Source organism: Sapajus apella, unplaced genomic scaffold (assembly GCF_009761245.1).
Source record: "Sapajus apella isolate SASKATOON/1434 unplaced genomic scaffold, GSC_monkey_1.0 scaffold7, whole genome shotgun sequence".
Classification (NCBI taxonomy): domain Eukaryota; kingdom Metazoa; phylum Chordata; class Mammalia; order Primates; family Cebidae; genus Sapajus; species Sapajus apella.
In genome coordinates this window covers 43752797-43775230 of record NW_022436947.1, presented here as the reverse complement: position 1 = coordinate 43775230, position 22434 = coordinate 43752797, and the positions used below count along the sequence as shown (strand labels likewise).

General features: G+C 36.4%; 1 protein-coding gene across 9 annotated transcripts in view; it reads left to right on the top strand.

The window, feature by feature from the left end:
* PCLO (piccolo presynaptic cytomatrix protein) overlaps nucleotides 1-22434 on the top strand; it is a 416914-nt gene that overhangs the window by 212199 nt on the left and 182281 nt on the right. For 8 of the 9 annotated variants that reach the window (XM_032276460.1, XM_032276462.1, XM_032276461.1 and 5 more), the window contains exons 5-6: nucleotides 2711-7793; nucleotides 8158-10172. In XM_032276460.1, the coding sequence (XP_032132351.1) occupies nucleotides 2711-7793; nucleotides 8158-10172 (7098 nt within the window). The remainder of the gene's footprint in view (nucleotides 1-2710; nucleotides 7794-8157; nucleotides 10173-22434) is intronic. The other variant, XM_032276463.1, reaches the window with a different exon arrangement.

Sequence of the window (22434 nt, the reverse complement as noted above, 5' to 3'; positions counted from 1 at the left end):
TGGATATCAGCCCTTTGTAAGATAGGTAGCTTGCAAAAATTTTTTCCCATTCTGTTGGTTGTCAGTTCACTCTAATGATTGTTTCTTTTGCTGTGCAGAAGCTCTTAAGTTTAATTAGATCCCCTTTGTCTATTTTGGCTTTTGTTGTCATTGCTTTTGGTGTTTTAGTCACGAAGTCCTTGCCTATGCCTATGTCCTGAACGATATTGCCTAGGTTTTCTTCTAGGGTTTTTATGGTGTTAGGTCTTATGTTTAAGTCTTTAATCCATGTGGCATTAATTTTTGTATAAGGTATAAAGAAGGAGTCCAGTTTCAGCTTTCTGCAAATGGCTAGCCAGTTTTCCCAACACCATTTATTAAATAGGGAATCCTTTCCCCATTGCTTTTGTCAGTTTTGTCAAAGATCAGATGGTTGTAGATGTGTGGTGTTGCCTCTGAGGCCTCTGTTCTGTTCCACTGAACTTTATCTCTGTTTTGGTACCAGTACCATGCTGTTTTGATTACTGTAGCCTTGTAGTATAGTTTGAAGCCTCCAGCTTGATGCCTCCAGCTTTGTTTTTTTTTTTTTTGCTTAGGATTGTCTTGGCTATGTGGGCTCTTTTTAAGTTCCATTGAAGTTTAAGAAGATTTTTTCCAGTTGTGTGATAGTTCAATGGTAGCTTGATGGGGATAGCATTGGATCTATAAATTACTTTGGGCAGTATGGCCATTTTCACGATACTGATTCTTTCTAACCATGAGCATGGAATGTTTTTCCATCTGTTTGTGTCCTCTCTTATTTCGTTAGTTTGTAGTTCTCCTTGAAGAGATCCTTCACATCCCTTCTTAGTTGTATTCCTAGCTATTTTATTCTCTTTGTAGCAATTGTGAATGGGAGTTCGCCTTTGCACAGTTTTATATGTCATCTAGAATTCAGTTCTTACCTTCAATAGTGTTCAAAAAATTTTGTTTGCCTTCAGTATAGAAGGCATTTTTGAAAAGAGCAAAACCAAATTTGCCAGGTTAGATATGTCTTGGCACATTCTCCACTACTAGTGAAGGCCTCAAGATATACCACTATGAGAAGAGATCCAAATGGGGCTCTGTTCCTCACTGCCTCTCAATGACTGGTTTGCAGCTCAATAAATGGTAGGGGGTTATTGGAAGGACAAGGGAAAAAAAAAGACTGGAGAGTAAACACTTTGCAGCCTTACCACTTCAAAATATGCGAGAATCAATTGGGGAAGAAAAATCATTGCAGCATTACCACCACTGGTAAATAATGATGAAATCCTGTGAGGAGAGTGGAGGGAGGAGACCAGGCAGTGAGTGGGAGGAGGAATGAGTGGGTAGGACACAGTACTCAGCGAAGAAGAAAAGCATGAACACAAGGAGAAGGCACATAAGGGAGATTGCAGGGCTGGTATTTTGATATTTATGTGCATTAATTTTCTGTCTAATATCACTTAATTTCCTTGGTTATATTTTATATGTCTGGTCCTAATCTCTTCTGGAAAATATTAGTAGAACCTTCAGAATCCATTATATAAAACTATAATTTTTAGGCAGCTGTTTTCCTAACTCCTCCTTTCTGTAGGCTGTGAGACTATTGTGACACTCTCCTTCAAACAGGGCAACTAACTGAATCAGTTTCATTCTGTTCATATATATTTTAATGGACAAAAAAGTATTTATGCAACAGGTCTCTATGTTGAATTTTTATTTAAGGCATCTCTGATTTTTGAACTTAAATTGTAGTCATGGCATCATCATACTCCAAGAAAGGTGGCAAGTTCAAGGCTGTAGCATGTCTCTAAGGGTCCTAGATATCTGGAAAGCCCATGCTCCCATTCACAAAAACTATTTATTGTTTAAGGAAGCTGCTTTTGAAGATGAAATAAGATTTCAAAGTCAGAAGATATTTGTAAGTGATATTAGTGAAACACTTTTGAGTTGGGATGCTGAAGAGAAATGTGATGAACAACTCTACAAAAATAGTAGCTGGATATTTCTCTTTAATTGAACTGATGAGTCAGACCAATGATTGCATAACATTTTCAAAGTACATAATTTCTAAACATTCATTCCAAATAATATAGAGTAATAATATTAACAACAATAGCAAGTATATACATAACTTTCAAAATGTCTTTTAAAAGTTGTGCCTTGTTTGAATCATTTGACAAGAATTATAACAAAAGTATTTATTGTACATAGCACATATGTTATTATGGCATGTTACTTGCTATTTTTTGTTCAGTAAATTCTCCAGCATCCCATACAACTTGTAACCAGGCACAAAGCCCATTGTCTGATACTTTCTTGAACTTTCCCAGACCTCATAATCCAAAAGTATAAATTACATTAATATAAAATTTAACGTTAAACATCTTCATCACAATTTATAAACTTTATCCTAAAGCATATTTATTGAGAAATATAATCATATTTTTGAGGGAAAATGACATTGAAATGTGAAAGGGTAGAGTATTTATGAAAGAAGATCAGATGTCATTCAGAATTGACATTTAATGAAATTTAGTTCAAATGGAAACTAACCTTAATCAACACATATCAACAGTTTTTTTCTCATGCAGTTTTTAAATATATGGTTGAAAAAAATTTTCCAAAATTATTTTTTAGTTCCTGATAGTTATTTGGGAGTAATGGAGAGGCCATGTTTTTAGTTTAACCATGTTAAGTTTTCCTGTGTCTTTATCTCCCTGCTTAGGAAAAGGAAGATGACAAATCAGACACCTCAAGTTCTCAGCAACCTAAAAGCCCCCAAGGTCTGAGTGACACAGGATATTCTTCTGATGGAATATCAAGCTCACTTGGTGAAATTCCAAGTCTTATTCCAACTGATGAAAAGGATATTCTCAAGGGACTCAAAAAGGACTCTTTTTCACAAGAAAGCAGCCCTTCCAGCCCCTCAGATTTGGCTAAGTTAGAAAGTACAGTCCTATCCATTTTGGAAGCTCAAGCAAGTACACTTGTTGATGAAAAGTCAGAAAAGAAAACACAAATGCATGAGGTTTCTTCAGAACAGCCTAAAGACCATCAGAAAACACAGATGTTATCTGAAACCTTGGAAATTACTGTTTCAGAAGAGGGGATCAAAGAGAGTCAAGAAGAAAGGAAAGACACATTTAAAAAAGATATCCAACAAGGTATTCCTTCCAGCAAGGACCATAAAGAAAAGTCTGAGTTTGTTGATGATGTAACTCCTAGAAGAGAGCCTTATGATTCCGTTGAAGACAGTAGTGAAAGTGAAAACTCACCTGTTCCACAAAGAAAACGAAGAACTAGTGTTGGCTCATCAAGCAGTGATGAGTATAAACAGGAAGACAGCCAAGGATCGGGGGAAGAGGAGGATTTCATTCGAAAACAAATCATAGAAATGAGTGCTGATGAAGATGCGTCAGGTTCTGAAGATGATGAGTTCATCAGGAACCAGCTCAAAGAGATTAGTAGTAGTACTGAGGGCCAGAAGAAGGAAGAAACAAAGGGAAAAGGCAAAATAGCAGCAGGGAAACACAGACGACTGACTCGAAAAAGTAGCACAAGCATTGATGATGATGCAGGAAGACGTCACTCATGGCATGATGAAGATGATGAAGCATATGATGAAAGTCCTGAACTTAAATACAGAGAAACTAAAAGTCAGGAAAGTGAAGAACATGTAGTTGCTGGAGGAGGAGGGCTACGCCGATTTAAAACAATTGAGCTCAATAGTACAATAGCAGATAAATATTCTGCAGAGTCATCACAGAAAAAAACGGCTTTGTTTTTTGATGAAGAGCCAGAATTAGAAATGGAAAGCCTGACAGACTCACCTGAAGATAGGTCAAGGGGAGAGGGATCTTCTAGTCTTCATGCGTCCAGCTTTACTCCTGGTACATCCCCTACATCAGTATCATCGCTTGATGAGGACAGTGACAGTAGCCCGAGTCACAAAAAAGGAGAGAGCAAACAGCAACGCAAAGCTCGGCACAGATCACACGGCCCTCTTTTGCCTACTATTGAAGATTCTTCAGAGGAAGAAGAATTGAGAGAGGAAGAAGAATTATTAAAGGAGCAAGAAAAGCAGAGGGAAATAGAACAGCAACAAAGAAAGAGTTCTAGTAAAAAATCAAAGAAAGACAAAGATGAACTTCGAGCTCAGAGAAGAAGGGAAAGACCAAAGACACCACCTAGTAATCTCTCTCCTATTGAAGATGCATCTCCAACAGAAGAGTTACGTCAGGCCGCAGAAATGGAGGAGCTCCATAGATCTTCTTGTTCTGAATATTCACCTAGCATAGAATCAGACCCAGAAGGTTTTGAAATAAGCCCAGAAAAAATAATAGAAGTACAAAAAGTTTATAAATTGCCCACAGCTGTGTCATTATACTCACCAACAGATGAGCAATCTATTATGCAGAAAGAAGGTAGCCAAAAGGCGTTAAAAAGTGCTGAGGAGATATATGAAGAAATGATGCATAAAACACACAAATATAAAGCTTTTCCAGCTGCGAATGAACGAGATGAAGTGTTTGAAAAGGAGCCTTTGTACGGTGGGATGCTAATAGAGGATTATATTTATGAATCTTTAGTAGAAGACACGTACAATGGATCAGTAGATGGCAGTCTGCTAACAAGGCAAGAAGAAGAAAATGGATTTATGCAGCAGAGAGGAAGAGAGCAAAAGATAAGACTTTCAGAACAGCTTTATGAAGATCCGATGCAGAAAATTACAGACCTCCAAAAAGAATTTTATGAGTTAGAAAGCTTACATTCTGTTGTGCCTCAAGAAGATATTGTATCAAGCTCTTTTATCATCCCAGAAAGCCATGAGATAGTGGATCTGGGTACTGTGGTAACTTCTACAGCAGAAGAAAAAAAACTACTAGATGCTGATGCTGCCTATGAAGAACTTATGAAGAGGCAACAGATGCAGCTAACACCTGGATCCAGCCCAACCCAACCCCCCATCGGTGAGGATATGACAGAGTCCACCTTGGACTTTGATAGAATGCCCGATGCGTCTTTGACATCAAGTGTTCTATCAGGAGCATCTCTTACAGATTCAACCAGCAGTGCAACACTCTCTATCCCAGATGTTAAAATAACCCAACATTTTTCAACAGAAGAAATTGAGGATGAATATGTAACCAATTACACAAGAGAAATTCAAGAGATAATTGCCCATGAATCACTGATTTTGACCTATTCGGAGCCTTCAGAGAGTGCTACATCTGTCCCACCCTCTGACACACCTTCTCTCACATCATCTGTTTCTTCCGTCTGTACCACTGATAGCTCCTCACCTGTTACTACCCTGGATAGCATAACCACAGTTTATACAGAGCCAGTGGACATAATAACTAAATTTGAAGATTCTGAGGAAATTTCTTCATCAACTTATTTTCCAGGCAGCATTATAGACTATCCAGAAGAAATAAGTGTGTCTTTAGATCGGACTACCACACCAGAAGGTAGAGCTGGTGCTGATCATGTTGTTATTTCTTTATCTGATATGGTACCTTCTGTCATAGAATCTGTAGGACCTAAACCTGAGGGGCCATTTGCTGACACTATTTCTACGGACTTACCTGTATCAGAAAAGGACCCAATGAAGAAAGCCAAGAAGGAAACTGGGAATGGAATCATTCTGGAAGTTTTGGAAGCTTACAGAGATAAAAAGGAGTTGGAGGTTGAACTAACAAAAACTAGCTTATCCAAAACTGTGTTTGATCAACCACCTTCCTCTGTAATAGACCTTCCAATGAAAGAGCAGCTTTCAACAACATACTTTACATCTGGAGAAGCCTTTGGTCAGGAAAAACCTGCATCTCAGTTACCACCTGGCAGTCCTTCTGTTCCCTCTCTTCCAACTAAACCTCGCCCATTCCTGAGAAGTTCTTCTTTGGACATATCAGCTCAACCTCCTCCACCTCCTCCCCCTCCGCCTCCTCCTCCTCCTCCACCACCACCTCCTCCTCCCCCACCACTTCCTCCACCAACTTCACCTAAACCAACTATTCATCCTAAAAAAAAGTTAACAGTAACAGCTCCAGTGACTACAGCTACACCTCTGTTTGATGCTGTTACTACTATAGAGACTACAGCTATTCTGAGAAGTAATGGATTACCTGTAACTAGGATAGGTACCACTGCACCTCCTCCTGTTCCTCCTAAGCCATCTTCAATTCCATCTGGACTTGTATTTACCCATAGGCCTGAGCCAAGCAAACCTCCAATCGCCCCCAAGCCAGTGATCCCTCAGCTTCCAACAACTACACAAAAACCAACAGATATACTTCCCAAACCAACAGGTCTATCTTTAACTTCAAGTATGACCTTAAATTTAGTGACCTCAGCAGATTATAAATTGCCTTCCCCTACCTCCCCACTTTCCCCACACTCCAACAAGTCCTCACCAAGATTTACCAAATCCCTCACGGAAACGTATGTAGTTATTACATTGCCATCCGAACCTGGGACTCCAACAGATTCTTCAACTAGTCAAGTAATTACCAGTTGGCCCTTGGGATCACCCTCCAAAGATCTGGTTTCTGTTGAACCGTTGTTTTCTGTAGTTCCTCCTGTGACAGCTGTAGAAATTCCAAGTTCTTCAGAACAGACCCTGTACATCTCTGGAGCTTTGCAGACATTTTCTGCTACCCCGGTCACAGCACCCTCTTCATTTCAAGCAGCCCCCACGTCAGTTGCACAGTTCCTCACAACCGAAGTTTCCAAGACTGAGGTTTCAGCAACCAGAAGTACAGCTCCTAGTGTTGATCTCAGCAGCATTTCCATAACAATTCCTCCAGAGCCTCTTGCTCTAGATAACCTACATTTAGAGAAGCCTCAGTATAAAGAAGATGGAAAACTGCAACTTGTTGGTGATGTAATTGATTTGCGTACAGTACCAAAAGTAGAAGTTAAAACAACTGAAAAATGTATAGATCTTTCTGCTTCTGCAATGGATGTGAAAAGACAGATTACAACAAACGAACTTTATGGGAAACAAATTAGTGCTGTCCAACCCTCTATTATAAATCTTAGTGCAACATCATCAATAGTGACTCCTGTATCTCTGGCCACTGAGACAGTGACCTTTGTCACATGCACAGCTAGTGCAAGTTACACTCCAGGCACAGAAAGCCTAGTGGGTGTACAACATGTAATGGCAACACCACTCCAACTGACAACATCAAAACATGCTGAGCCCCCATATAGGATACCAAGTGATCAGGTCTTTCCTACAGCTAGGGAAGAAGCGCCAATGAACTTATCTCTAGGTACTCCAGCACATACAATGACATCAGCTATTACAAAACCTGTCACTGTGCCTCCTGTTGGTGTCACAAATGGATGGGCTGATAGCACCATATCTCAGGGGATCACTGATGGGGAAGTAGTGGATCTCAGCACAACTAAATCTCATAGAACAGTTGTAACAGTGGACGAATCTACTTCAAGTGTGATGACCAAAATAATCGAAGATGACGAAAAACCTGTTGATTTGACTGCAGGAAGAAGAGCTGTGTGCTGTGATGTGGTTTATAAATTACCATTTGGAAGGAGCTGCACAGCACAGCAGCCTGCAACTACTCTTCCTGAGGATCGTTTTGGTTACAGGGATGACCACTATCAGTATGATCGATCAGGGCCATATGGTTACAGAGGGATTGGGGGAATGAAGCCTTCCATGTCTGACACAAATTTAGCAGAAGCTGGACATTTTTTCTATAAAAGTAAGAATGCTTTTGATTATACTGAAGGAACTGATACAGCAGTAGATCTGACTTCAGGGAGAATTACGACAGGTCAGTATGATGTGGCGGCAGACCTTTCCTTGGAATATCATTATGGTGTTCCTCATCTCATTTCAGGATAAAATGTGGCTCCTTTTCCAGTTTCGTTCCTTTTCTTCTTTCTTTGGATGTTTTAGCAGCATATTTTGGAGTACATGTGCGCTTTTGTTCCTTGATTTTTTTAAATTTGTTCTGCTCAAAATCACCTGCATGCGCCTGCATGTCCAACATTGCTTTTATTCTGCGTTTAATTAGGTTAACCTGTGGATTTGCATGCAGTCTCATTCATTATGTTCATCAAGATGAGAGGGCTTTCAGACTCAAAAAAGCATCATTCATTCTGGGAACTGGACTATAACTCTGCCCTGTATTTCAGGTGAGGTAATGGATTATTCAAGCAAGACTACAGGTCCATATCCAGAAACACGACAAGTCATTTCAGGAGTTGGGATTAGTACCCCACAGTATTCCACAGCAAGGATGACACCACCGCCAGGACCCCAGTATTGTGTGGGGAGTGTTTTGAGGTCATCTGATGGTGTTGTCTATTCTTCAGTAGCAACTCCGACACCTTCTACGTTTGCTATAACCACACAACCTGGCTCCATTTTCAGCACCACAGTGAGGGATTTGTCTGGTATTCATACAACTGATGCCGTGACTTCATTATCTGCCCTTCACCATAGCCAGCCAATGCCTAGATCATATTTTATAACGACAGGTGCATCAGAAACAGACATTGCAGTAACTAGTATTGATATCAGTGCCAGTTTGCAAACTATTACTATGGAATCTCTTACTGCTGAGACAATCAACTCTGTTCCCACTTTAACCACAGCATCCGAAGTGTTTCCTGAAGTGGTGGGAGATGAAAGTGCTCTTTTAATTGTTCCTGAAGAAGATAAACAACAGCAGCAGTTAGACTTGGAGCGTGAGCTCCTGGAACTGGAGAAAATTAAGCAACAGCGCTTTGCTGAGGAATTGGAGTGGGAACGTCAGGAAATTCAAAGATTCCGAGAACAAGAGAAGATCATGGTTCAGAAAAAGCTGGAGGAGCTGCAGTCTATGAAGCAACACCTTCTCTATCAGCAAGAAGAAGAGCGGCAAGCCCAGTTCATGATGAGGCAGGAGACGTTAGCTCAGCAACAGTTACAGCTTGAGCAGATCCAACAGCTGCAACAACAACTTCACCAGCAGCTGGAGGAGCAAAAGATTCGCCAGATCTACCAGTATACCTATGACCCTTCTGGAACTGCTTCTCCACAAACCACTACAGAGCAGGCAATTTTGGAAGGTCAGTATGCTGCCCCAGAAGGCAGTCAGTTTTGGGCAACTGAAGATGCAACCACCACAGCCTCAGCTGTTGTGGCAATTGAAATACCACAGAGCCAAGGATGGTACACTGTTCAGTCTGATGGTGTCACCCAGTACATTGCCCCACCTGGTATCCTGAGCACTGTTTCAGAAATACCTCTAACAGATGTTGTTGTGAAAGAGGAAAAACAACCCAAAAAGAGAAGTTCTGGAGCCAAAGTCCGAGGACCATATGATGAGATGGGAGAAAATATGGCAGATGATCCCCGAAGTTTTAAAAAGATAGTGGACAGTGGTGTACAAACGGACGACGAAGATGCCACAGATCGGAGCTATGTGAGTAGGAGAAGGAGAACTAAAAAGAGTGTGGATACAAGCGTCCAAACTGATGATGAAGATCAGGATGAGTGGGATATGCCTACTAGATCAAGGAGGAAAGCTCGTGTAGGGAAATATGGTGACAGCATGGCAGAGGCTGACAAGACCAAACCCCTTTCCAAAGTCTCCAGCATAGCAGTTCAAACGGTAGCAGAGATATCTGTGCAAACTGAACCAGTTGGAACCATAAGAACACCCTCCATACGGGCACGAGTGGATGCCAAGGTAGAAATAATTAAACACATTTCAGCACCTGAAAAGACTTACAAAGGGGGCAGTTTAGGATGTCAAACAGAAGCAGATTCAGACACACAAAGTCCTCAATATCTGAGTGCCACATCTCCACCCAAAGACAAGAAACGCCCAACACCTTTAGAGATTGGTTATTCATCTCACCTCCGAGCAGATTCCACAGTACAGCTGGCTCCTTCCCCACCCAAATCCCCCAAAGTCCTTTATTCACCCATCTCACCACTTTCACCAGGCAAAGCCTTAGAATCAGCCTTTGTACCTTATGAAAAACCCCTCCCTGATGATATAAGTCCACAGAAAGTACTGCATCCAGATATGGCTAAAGTTCCCCCAGCAAGTCCTAAGACAGCCAAGATGATGCAGCGTTCTATGTCTGACCCCAAGCCTCTGAGTCCAACAGCAGACGAAAGTTCCAGGGCTCCTTTTCAGTATACCGAGGGCTATACGGTAAGAGTGATTCTTTTCAGTTGGAAGGCAATGGATGAGTTTTTAATTATGCGTTTTCAGACATTTAGGAGGCAATCAAGCTCCTGGTACCTCAAAAACCTAATACTAAATTAGGGTGAAGGTTATTGCCTTAGAAATTTGCACTGTGTGTGTGTGTGTGTGTGTGTGTGTGTACGTGTGTGTATAGAAAACCGTACATTCACTTAAAAATACCAAAGAAAGAAAAAACATGTGAAACAAAATGAGTTTATTATTTTAAGACAATGAAATTGAAAGTCTTATTCTTATATCAAAATATCCCAAATATCAATTGTAGCTGTGATTTAAGTAAACATAATTAATATTCATTTTCAATCATGATAGGAAATGTTAAACAGATAATGCAAAAGGTGACTATAAATTTAGACCATGGGTATTTAGTGGGAAGGTTCTTAGAGATCATCTGGTCAGTCTCATCTTCCTTAAGCAGAATGGTTTCTTTAAAAGCCTTGGAATATTTACCGGTCAAAAGAGAACATTTCTGAGACAAGCAGATAAAACGTAATATAATCATCATAGTTTATTCATGCTTATTTTGTTTCTGGCAACTTTATTAATCTAAACTCAGGTAACCCTTAGTCCTAGTGCTTACAGAAGCAGAAGTAATTTTTCATTTGAATAATATAAATTATTTTTAAATATATATGTATGCGTCAAAGGGAAAGGAATATATATAGATGTATCTGTGAGGATCTGTATAACTGAGAATAAGAAATGTTGATAATCAGCCATAAAAGCAGATATAGCCTACTTAAGAAAAATCTAATATACATAACAGTTCAGAAAGTGATTGATAGATAAAACAGCTCAATTTAGAACAAGACTTCTGTTCAAATTAGAAGTTCCCCTAATGCATGATTACCTGAGCTCTAGGTTTTGAGCCCTGAAGCTTCTAAGTAGGTTTTTTTTAAGATAGTGTTACATTTCCACTGACTCGTAAGTGTTAAACACTGGCTGTCGGCTGAAAAATATGTCCTAACGTATGACTGTAAGTCTACTTGCAGGTATGTAAACATCAGTAGTCATATTAATAAATTACAAATGTATTTATGTTTTCTAGTGGAATTGCATTATTACGTTTTTTTCTCAAGTAGTATAACCTAAAAATAAAACTGTCTTCATGTCAGGGAGAGAGATAATTACTATAGAATCAGGAAACCTCTGGTGCATTGAGATTTCGTCCAGTTTACAGAGTATTATTTTATGCATAGTGTTGTTCCTAGAATTTAATCTATTTATATTGTTGAAAAGTGATTTTTAAGTTAGTTATAATATATAGGTATTTATTTTTATAGGTTTTGCCTAGAAATTCACTTAAAGAGTTATGTGAACAACTTTGAAATATGATTTTTGGAAGTATTTTCAAAGTAATAGGGAAGGCTTCTGTCATTAGAAGGAACATGCTTTCTAGGTGGAATATGGACTATTTACATAATATATATCCCTGTATCCTTAATTCAAATGCACTCAGTTAACAAAGAGTCTCAAGTTATCAATATTTTTTCTTCACAAAGTATTCACTTTGGATTTGGAAATGTATCCATTCGGAAGTTGATACAATGGGTTGTATAGGTTGTATTACTGATGATGTCAACAATATTGATAAGCTAATCATAAAGCAAGTTGAGTAGAATTAACAGATAATACCCAGAATCTGAAAAATCCTAGGTGTTTTGAGTCTCAAAACACAATTCAGTGGTTTCTTTTTCCAGTTGGTCAAGTTAAATGAACACTTTAATATAGAATCGTATACAAACTCAAAGGTATTGTCTTATTACATGCACAGGTAGACCATTTTATACATACAGGCAATGTTTTTAACACTCTAGAGACTATGAGCCTAAGATGTAAATTTTATAATTTCTAGGCAAATGTCTAAATATACTTTGAGTCTATTTTAGACTAAATAAATAAATTTCTTAATTATAAGTGTGAGTTACTAAGTATTAACTATATTAAAAAATAATTTTCTTAGGGATATTCATAATGATGTGAATTTAAGAAGGCTAGCTCAGTAATTTACAGGTTATTAATTTTCACAAACCAGTAAGACTGAAAAAACTTACACTACTCAGTAGTCACTGAAACAACACGGTGACACATATAATATAGTGTAAAAGATGAGTTTTATATTCTATCAGATTCTGAATCAATCTTTCTTCTGAAAGTGTCAGGAGAGGTTGTAAAGAAGAGGTCTGAGTTGTGAAGATTGAGACCTGTGCTGGACTATAAAGAGATAAATGGATGTCATTCTAACTAGAGGGAATAAATGGGCAAAGTTTCAGATTTATAAACAGACATAAAGCAAAGGGGAGGAGAAAGGGGTTTACTGTAAATGCAACCAGAAAGGTGAGTGAGGGCCAGGTCACTAGGGATCTAATCTGCTGCATCACAAATTGTGGACTTACTTCCTGTGGCTATGAGGATCATAGACCAGAGCCACCATCATCTTTTATTTACAATGTGTGTTGCCCTTGGGCTCCTTCTACATTTGCCTTTACTACCATCAGTTCTCTAAACAGCAACTAGAGTGATTTTCTAATGCACGTCAGATTCTGTTACCTGAAACACAGTTTAAAAGCTATTAGGATCTCATCAAATTCAAAATATATTAGAAATTTCTTAAAGCTGCATATGATCTGATCTCTGATTGTTTCGTGACCTCATTGGTCACTCTCCAAACTTTCTCCCCTCTTCACTGTGCTCAAACCACAGGCCAAGCTGTTCTTTGGATGAGCCAAACTCACCCCCACCCAGGGCACACATCTGGATCTCTCTCTCTCCCCACATATGTGTATGCTCACTCCTAGGTACAGATTTCTGCTAAAATTTTACCAGGAGAGACTCTTATTTTGTTCTCTAAAGAAGTCTACTTCTTACTACAAATCTCTATTTCTTCTTCTAAATTTGCATATATTATTTAATATATTATATATTTAATATCTTTCTTTTTTTTTTTTTTTTTTTGAGATGGAGTCTTGCCCTGTTGCCCAGGTTGCCCAGGCTGGAGTGCAATGCCATGATCTCGGCTCACTGCAACCTCCGCCTCCTGAATTCAAGCGATTCTCCTATCTCAGCCTCCCTAGTAGCTGGGATTATAGGCACGTGCCACCAAGTCCGGCTAGTCTTTTGTATTTTTAGTAGAGACAGGGTTTCACCATGTTGCCAGGCTGGCCTCAAACTCCTGACCTCGTGATCCACCTTTCTTGGCCCCCCAAAGTTCTGGGATTACAGATGTGAGCCACCATGCCCTGCCAAGTATTATCTTTCTTCTCCAGTAGAATAGAAGCTCTATAAGAGCTGGAATTTTGCTTTTCTTGCTGCTATAGTCCTAAATGCCTGAATAGTGCCTGGCATGAAGTAGGTGCTCAACATTTATTGAATAAAGTTATGAAAGGGAAGATTATAATCATGGAAGCAATGGGATAAGATTTATCTTGAAAAGACTATGGCTGCTTATCTTTTCATTGCCATACTTGGACAATGAAATCCTAGCAAACCTGGTGGATAATCTAAGTTAAAATATCCTTTGTTTAAAGTATCACTTTCACTTTCTTTATTTTTATATAGGCATCTGAAACACTAAATACAAGTTGAATGGTGTTTAGCTATTAGCGAGTCCAGCCACCTTCCAGATAAAACAACAAGTCCCAGAGCAGTCTAGTGATTTTATGATGGCTCTTTATTGTACCTGGGCCCTGATTCCACACTTTGTAGTTCTTATCCTTTTATTAGTTTCTTCTGAGACTTATTACATGTTTCCTAATTATTTCTTCCTAATTCAGTGCCATGGCTTGATTTTTTTTAATCTTGGCCTTTCCTCTGCCGTTTTTAAAATTCCAGTTTAAATATCCATCAATTACGTTTATTCATTTTTAAAATTCAATTCTTGCTTGTTTTCACTCATTACCTTATTCATTGCTCTTTTCCAGACATGGTGATAAACTGTAAAGATACGGATGAGTAAGAGAGGCAGGGTTCATGCTTGACTTCCTACCACTAGGATCATTTTGTTCTTCTTGCCCATGTATTATATCAGTTTGCTAGCCCTCTCATGACACAGTACCACAAACGGGGTGCTTAAAGAACAGAAATTTATTCCTTCTATATGTGTCTATCTCTGTTCCCATTTCCCTTTTGTAAGGATACCACCATATTGATTAAGGCCTGCACTAATGACCTCATTTTAACTTGATTACCTCTGTAACAACCCTATGTTCAAATAGGTTCACAATTGTGAGGTATCAAGGGTTAAGACTCCAATCTATCGTTTTTTTGGAGGAGATAAAATTCGATCTATAAAATATATCAAAGCCCTATTTTGTACTTTTTGTTTGCTCAAAGGCAAATATGGACGATATTTTGTTTGTTTGGGATATTTTTCAAGACCCTAACAGTCTGGTATAAAACTTTATTTGTTGACATTCATGTAACTAGACAGTTTTATCTTGTAACCTACTTACTCTTACAGAGTTAATTGTTTAACTCTGAGTAAAGATGGCAAAAAATTACCACTTGTTTCCTTAAGTCTTTCACTTTACTCCACAGGAAAAAAAAAAAAAAAATCCCAAGAGATACAAACACAGTCAGAATTCATTTCTTCTGAGTTTAAGCTTGGTACATAGGTATGACTTAGTGATGCTGTATTTTCATCATGTTAGCAGAATCACAGGAAGAAATGTACATTTTAATGAAAGGTAGCATGTGGACAGGGATTTTATTAATTTGCCAGTAGTACTCTTCTTCAATTAGAATATTTTATGTAAGGCAGATAGTTAAAAATGGGTAGAATCAGAATGATCAAAGGTTTATTTGTAATGATTAAATGAAGTAACGTTTATAATCTTCTCATCAGCAAGTCTGGCAATTGCAGATATCCTGTAATGCAGATTCTCTAAGACTGACATTTGGCAAATAGCTGTATTTCCTCATTAAAAAGTCACCAGCTATCATTAAAAAGCTTTACTTTATGGGTAGGTAGAAATAATTCTCAAATGTTTTGGTAACTGTACCTTTCATTTTGGAGTATGTAATGTTGCTTCTCTGAAAATGTCCAGTTCCCATTCTTGGTAGCCATTTTTTAATTTATTTTTCTGAGTCATGAGGCCTTCCTTGACTGACCAGTTTTAAATTAGTACTCTATCTCTATGGCCTTCTTTATTATTCTTCATACTATGTATCATCATGTAAGATACTATATCTGTTTTTTGTTGTTGTTATTTTATTTATTGTCCTTCCTCTCCCACCAAAATTTATGGATAAGAATTTTTGTTTAATATCCTTACTGCTATATACCCAGTGTGCAGAAAGATACTTGATTCATATTAGGTTCTCTGTAATAATAATTTAACTTGATTAATTAATGAGTGAATGGACCTCTTTTTCCAGCAAATTGTTTTCAGTTTGCATTATTCATAAATCTCTCACTCCCACATGAAACAAAAAATAAAAACAAAAGCAAAAGCTAACAAAAGCATATTCATCTCCCCACTATTCTTTTACAGTTTTTACTTCTGTTATCTCCTCTGTGTTCTTCCATTTCCTACATAAACCACACTATACTTTCTCAATTTATTTCTATATAGTATTTTTGTGTGTCTATGGATTATCTCTGGCACCATGTCTATGAGGATTACATAAACCAGAGCTCCAAAATGCCTTCCTTATACCCTTTCTCTTTCTTCTGCACAATGAGACTGATTTACATCCTCCCCCAGATGATCAATAACTTCATTCAGGAAGGTTATGTAGCATGCTTTCTACAAAGTCAAAGAGAAAAGTGACACTATTTATTGCAAAGCAATGAAAATTCTAAGAATTTGTTTAGAGCTAGAAGGTACCTAATTCATTTCAAGATTTATCTCTCTGAAAGTATAAAATTTTTCTTAGTGATTTTTTTAAATCAAAAAATAGTTTGTATATTTCAGAAATATCACATTTTGGCAATAATAATACACACTACGTTTTGTGCTAAAAAAATAGCTGCAAGTAAAATGTTATCACCTCTGTATGGTTTTAAAATTACATAGGCTATTAATTGTTGCTGTTTCATCTCCTTAGACTTGTTTAACAATTTTAGAAAGTTTTTAGTAATAGGCAAACTCCTTATTAAAATCTTTTTGTTCTAGTATTTAAGCCAGCATCCTATTGCAAAGCAGATGGCATTCATGAGCTGATTTTTACAAGAATATGCTTTGCTTCACTGATTGCTGTTTTGATAGCTATTTTTAAAATTTTTGGAACCCTTTAATGTCTATTTCTGAAAGTAATTTCCATAACCTAAATTGAGAAATTGTATTTCTGTCAGTTCTTCCGGAGTATAATGATTTATGAAATAATGGCTCTGATGGCCAAATGTGATTTGAATAATAATATTTATTAGGGGTTATTTTTCATTATTCTCTTTGAAAAGCAATATAAGAAAGCAGTCTGTTAAAACTAACTTTAAAACTTTTATAATGGTGGCATTTATGTATGTCAGAAAAAAATAGTCACTAAGATTGGCTTTGTAAATAATAGAAGTCACCTTCTTCATTACTAATATGTTTTTCTCATGATATTTCTTCTTGATTAAAATATTGCATTTTAACATCCAACTGTTTTAAAATTAAAATACAAAGTTATTTTGAAATATTTTTCAAAATAAATGGCAGTAAAATAATTTATAGTCATTAGTAAATGGGAAGATATGATTTTAAAAATCAATTAAAACAAATGTACACAGGTATACAAATGTCAGTGAGTAAAAACCACAAAGTTTTTAAGTTAAACTCAGCAATTTAGTATTCAGTAGTGAACATTGCCATTCACTATAATAAATGTCTAAAGATTAATTTCAAAACAAAACTTTTTATGCGGAAGGAAAAGATTTTCAGAAAAAAATTCAAATCATTCGTGTTATCCTTCCAGAATCCACATTTTAAAATATGCAAATTAACATGATTATAAGAAATTATATTCTTACTGTTGAAAGACTTCTGCCAAAAATGTAACACTGAATACTCCTATATGCCATGGGAAAGTTTAACATGGGAAAGTTCTGACTTAATAGAGCATTGAGTATTATTGAAACAGTTTAAAACCAGATCACTATTTAACAGTAATTAGTTTCCTATATTTCCTCATATTAATTTCTTAACAATTCACTGCCCTTTCTATTTTGAACAGTTGTGTACTTTATAATTGACATGGTGTAATCTAAGCCGACTGCAACCTCCACCTCCTAGGTTCAAGTAATTCTCCTACCTCAGCCTCCTGAATAGCTGGGATTACAGGCACTGCTGCAATGCCCAGTTGATTTTTGTGTTTTTAGCAGAAATGGGGTTTCACCATGTTGGCCAGGCTAGTCTTGAACTCCTGACCTCAAGAGGTCCTCCAGCCTTGGCCTCCCAAAGTGTTGGGATTACAGGCATGAGCCACTGTACTCAGCCACACTTTTGTATATCTGTTTACATTTCTACACGTTACTAATTATTTAGGATTCTATATTATGCTAAATTAGCTCTTACCAGGAAAAATGAATAAGCAACTAAAATGATTATAATATAAACATTTGGAAAATTTGGGGTATATTTTGACATAGAAGATATGTGACATCACAATTTATTCTAACACTTGTTTGACACCTTTTTAACATGGTTAATATTATAATATACATTATTGATAGGCATATATGTATATACATATATGCATTTAAGCAATACTTTTATAGTCTCATATAACTAATATTTTCACATGCAGTTGCTTGGTTGTCATTCAAACCACTCATTTTTCTATAGGCATTATGTTTCTTTTATTTCTTATTTTAAAGATGAGGAATGTGAAGCCAAGGTCAATGTCCTTCGCACAACTGTACCTACCCAACATCAATTTTATTTGCACTAAATAAGACCTCACTATTGCCTTTTATTCTCCTGGTACTGTTATGTATTGTGAATTATGTGTAGAGTTTTAATTAAGAGAGAACTTGAATGAGTGTGGTGTGGTAAGATGAGTCTTTTTCTAATTTTTTTGAGTTATTTTTAAAAAATTTTGTGGGTACATAGTAGGTGACTATAGACAATAATAATCATTAATGTGGATTGTGGAACTGTTTTTTCAGTATATTTTTGGCTAAAAAAATAAGGAGTACTTCTAATTTTATAAAATGGCAAATAAAAGCTTAGCCTATGAATAATGATAAATAACTCTCTTGAGGGAATAAAAGTTCAGTAAAAATAGATTTGAAGCTAAAGATAATTATCCTTGCCATTCCCTCTTTCTTTCTTTCCAATCTAATGATTAAATATAAATGTATACAAAAATACAAATATTGTTTTAGCTCTCTAATAAATCATTTTAACTGCATGAATAACTCAGTAGTTTGGATCAGATTTAAATTTCTGATCCGTTAGGTAGTACTTTTTATTTTTTTATATTTTTGTGGATACATGATGTATATATTTATGGGGAATATAGGATATTTTGATACAAGCATACAATGTGTAATAAGCACACCAAGAGAAATGGGATATCCATTCCCTCAAACATTTATCGTTTGTGTTACAAACCATCCAATTATAATCTTTTATTTATAATATTTTAAAATGTACAATTAAGTTGTTGTTATTTTTTAACATGACAGGAGCAAGGCAAATCTCCATTGTTTTTTTCTGGCAAAATTCAGTCCTAATCAAAGAGCTATCTCCAGGTATAGGGTCTACTTGTATGGCTTACTCATTGGCTTCCTTAAACTGTAAGCTGAAACCATTGCTTAAAGTACTAATTAATGCCCATTGTAAAGAGTTTTGCAATACTATATCAAGGAGTTGACATCACAACATTAATTTTTCCTTTTGACATGAATAAATGTCCATAAATTTATTCATTGTGACACATATTAAACTGATATAAATCATCTATTGAAAACAACCACAATGGTATTGTATTCAGAAAATCCTCTACTGATCATTTCAGTCAGCTCACTTATGTCAGTAGCCGAACCTATAAATGCTCATTCAACTGCACACCAACAACAAGCTCAGATTTCATTGATTATCCATTTGGAAAATCATCTAATTAGCCATATATTTATACATCCATTCTCATGGCACTGGATGTATAGAATTGAGAACTGAAAGAAAAAGTTAACCTCTTAAAATGATATTTATTAAAAATGTTTTTATTTTAATATAAGTCCATAGGCTTTAACTTCCACAGGACTGGATAAAATATTTCCTTTCACAGATTTAACTTAATTTTCCGTCTTTTAATCAATAGTGCATAGTATTGTCATCTAAAGAACTAAATGTTTCTGCAGTTTATATGAAATAAGGGCCATGTTCAGGCACTTTCCAAAAAATCTTTGTTATTTATTTTAATTTTAAGGGAGCTATTTCATGTGGTTTAGGTTTATGAAGAAGATATATTTTATTCACTGGAAATATTCTCTAGTATAAGAAAATATATATTTTTTCCAGTGGAAAAAATATATTCATAATATATTTATAATATATATACATATATATAATATATATATTATACATATTTCCCGTAGAATATATATATTTATATATTTCTAGTAGAAAACATATATATATTTCCAGTAGAATGTATATGTATACATATAAACACACACACACATTTCCCTGAACTATTTAAATGTAGTATTCCAAGGTTGTGTTCTAGGCTAAGGGATAATCAATCAATGAACAAGAAACAAAAAGCAATAGAGATCACTGTTATTTTGAGCTTAGGGATTTCAAGACTGTAAACATAAAATATATTTATCTCAACATAATTTAATGAAGGCTTTGTGTCAGTATTAAACTTGTCATATTTACCGTGGCTTGTGATAGGTAATTATTTAATCATTCTTCAAATTGCTAATTATCTGATGCTTTAGAAAAAACATCATATGCTAATGAGAGGTCACAAGATTATGGGAGGAGGAAGGATGCACGTGAATGCAGGTCCCGATATCTTTTAAAATTGTGTCATTAGAATAGAGGAAAAATTGACAGGACTCTCACAGAGAGATGATGCATCCACAAAGATTACTGTCCCAATATCTAGTAGAACAGGAATTAATTGCATGACCTGTACTAATAGAAGACAGAAATAATCTTTTTGTAACTTTTTGCTTAAAATGTTGCTGATCCTTGGCTCACATCAGTAATCTTAGCACTTTGGAAGGGCAAGGCAGATGGCTTACCTGATGTCAGGAGTTCGAGACCAGTCTGGCCAACACAATGAAACCCCCTCTCTACTAAAAATACAAAAAATTAGCTGGGCTTGGTGGCATGCGCCTATAGTCCCAGCTACTTGGGAGGCTGAGGCATGAGAATTGTTTGAACCCGGGAGGCAGAGGTTGTTGTGAGCCAGCTGAGATCATGCCACTGCACTCCAGCCTGGGTGATAGAGTGAGACCCTGTCTTAAAAACAGGGGTTTTGTTATGTTTTGTTTTGTTTGTTTGTTTTTCAGAGTCAAGAAAGCTTTTTTTAAGTAACTTATAGTTTTTGACAATTGAGTAAATACTCCTGTGATCAAAGTTTGAAGCATGTTTTTTTCTTTCAACCTGATTTTGAGGCAGGATAGGTAGTCAAGGAAGTAACCTTGTCCTCAGGACACAGCAACCATGGTGACCATGCAGTCAACACAATAAGCCTCATCATTCACATTGTAATTGAGCTCATTCAAGCAAAGCTATCTTCAGAAGGGACTTTCCCTTCTAGAGAGCATGAGCACTTTGATCACACCTTGGGTGGGGATTTAAGATTCTAATGACACATGTAACACATGAATAAATATGTACTGCTACTGTGCATGTGCACCCTGGGGACCACCCAGAACATGCTTACTAGTTACACCTGTCTCCATCTCCTTATGAATAATCATGTAAGACTCCCATTAAGGGAGTATCCCTAGAGCTGGTCTTTGTTGGCTCATCCTTACAAGCAGCCCACCCTGAATTCTTTCTCTCAGGTTGTACTGTCTATTCTGCACCTAACTTTCAGAATATTTCTTTTCTTTTGCAGTAAATTACTCTATGCTGCCAAAAAAAATGAAAGAAAGAAAATACATCATATAGCAATCATAATTCTAATACCCCATGTCCAGAAATGTAAAATAATTAGATTTACATTGTTGCAGCATGTAAGATTAAGTTAATTTTGTTCTGATGAGAGTGCCAATAAGTAAATATTTTATAGAAGCATTAGAATCACTACAGTGTCTCTTTATGGACCAATGATTTGCTGTAAGAATGGAATGTTTCACTGGCAGACAGTGCTGCAACATTTAGCATCTAGAGTACAAAGGAATGACTGCCGAAGAGAAAAAGGGGAATATGCATTTTACTGTTTTTAATTTACATTTATGTTTTTTTTCCCATTTGTTTTATTGCATTTTAGGTTTTGGGGTGCATGTGAAGAACATGCAAGATTGTTGCATAGGCACACACGTGGCAGTGTGATTTGCTGCCTTCCTCCCCATCACCTACACCTGTCATCTCTCCCCTTGCTATCACATTTACGTTTTAAGACAAGTTTTCATGTTAATTCTTGGAAATTATTATTAACCTATTATTCTACTTCAGACTGTCCACCTCAGCTATTTGACACATTTTCTGATAAAGGAATATAGTCATTATCTCATTGTAGCATATTAGAACTATAAATGATTTTGTCCTTTGAAAAAGGAAACAACATTAGGTAGTCATACATAAATAACATTTAGTATCTTGGTCCAATAGCACCATATAAAAGTTAAATGGTATAAAATGAGAAAATAAGAGCTATGTATACTTATTTTCCAGTGATCTGATCTGTTATTTATATCCTTATGTTAACATGTTTTAGTAATAGTCTTTAAGTAAATGTTTTTAAATTTCTTCATTGTTTCTCCTTATGCTTACTGGTCATCAGGCCTTCCTTCAGTTTAGCTAGGAGCATACAGGCAAAAGCTGCTCCAATAAGTTTTCGAAGTAGGAACTACAAATAGAGTGGTTTTAAATTTTAGTAATAACTTGACATTGGGAGATTAAAAGGAAGAGAAAAAGGAAGCCACCTGTACCTTTAAGCATTTTCTTTTCTACCAGAAAAATAACCAAGAAAATATAATGCTGAATGAAGCAACAAACCAGTTAAAAAATACATGTATAGCAGCGTGTCTTTCTAACAAATATGTAAAAATTTAGAAATAAAGTACCTTGCTTCTAAGACATTAACTGTGCTTTAAATATTG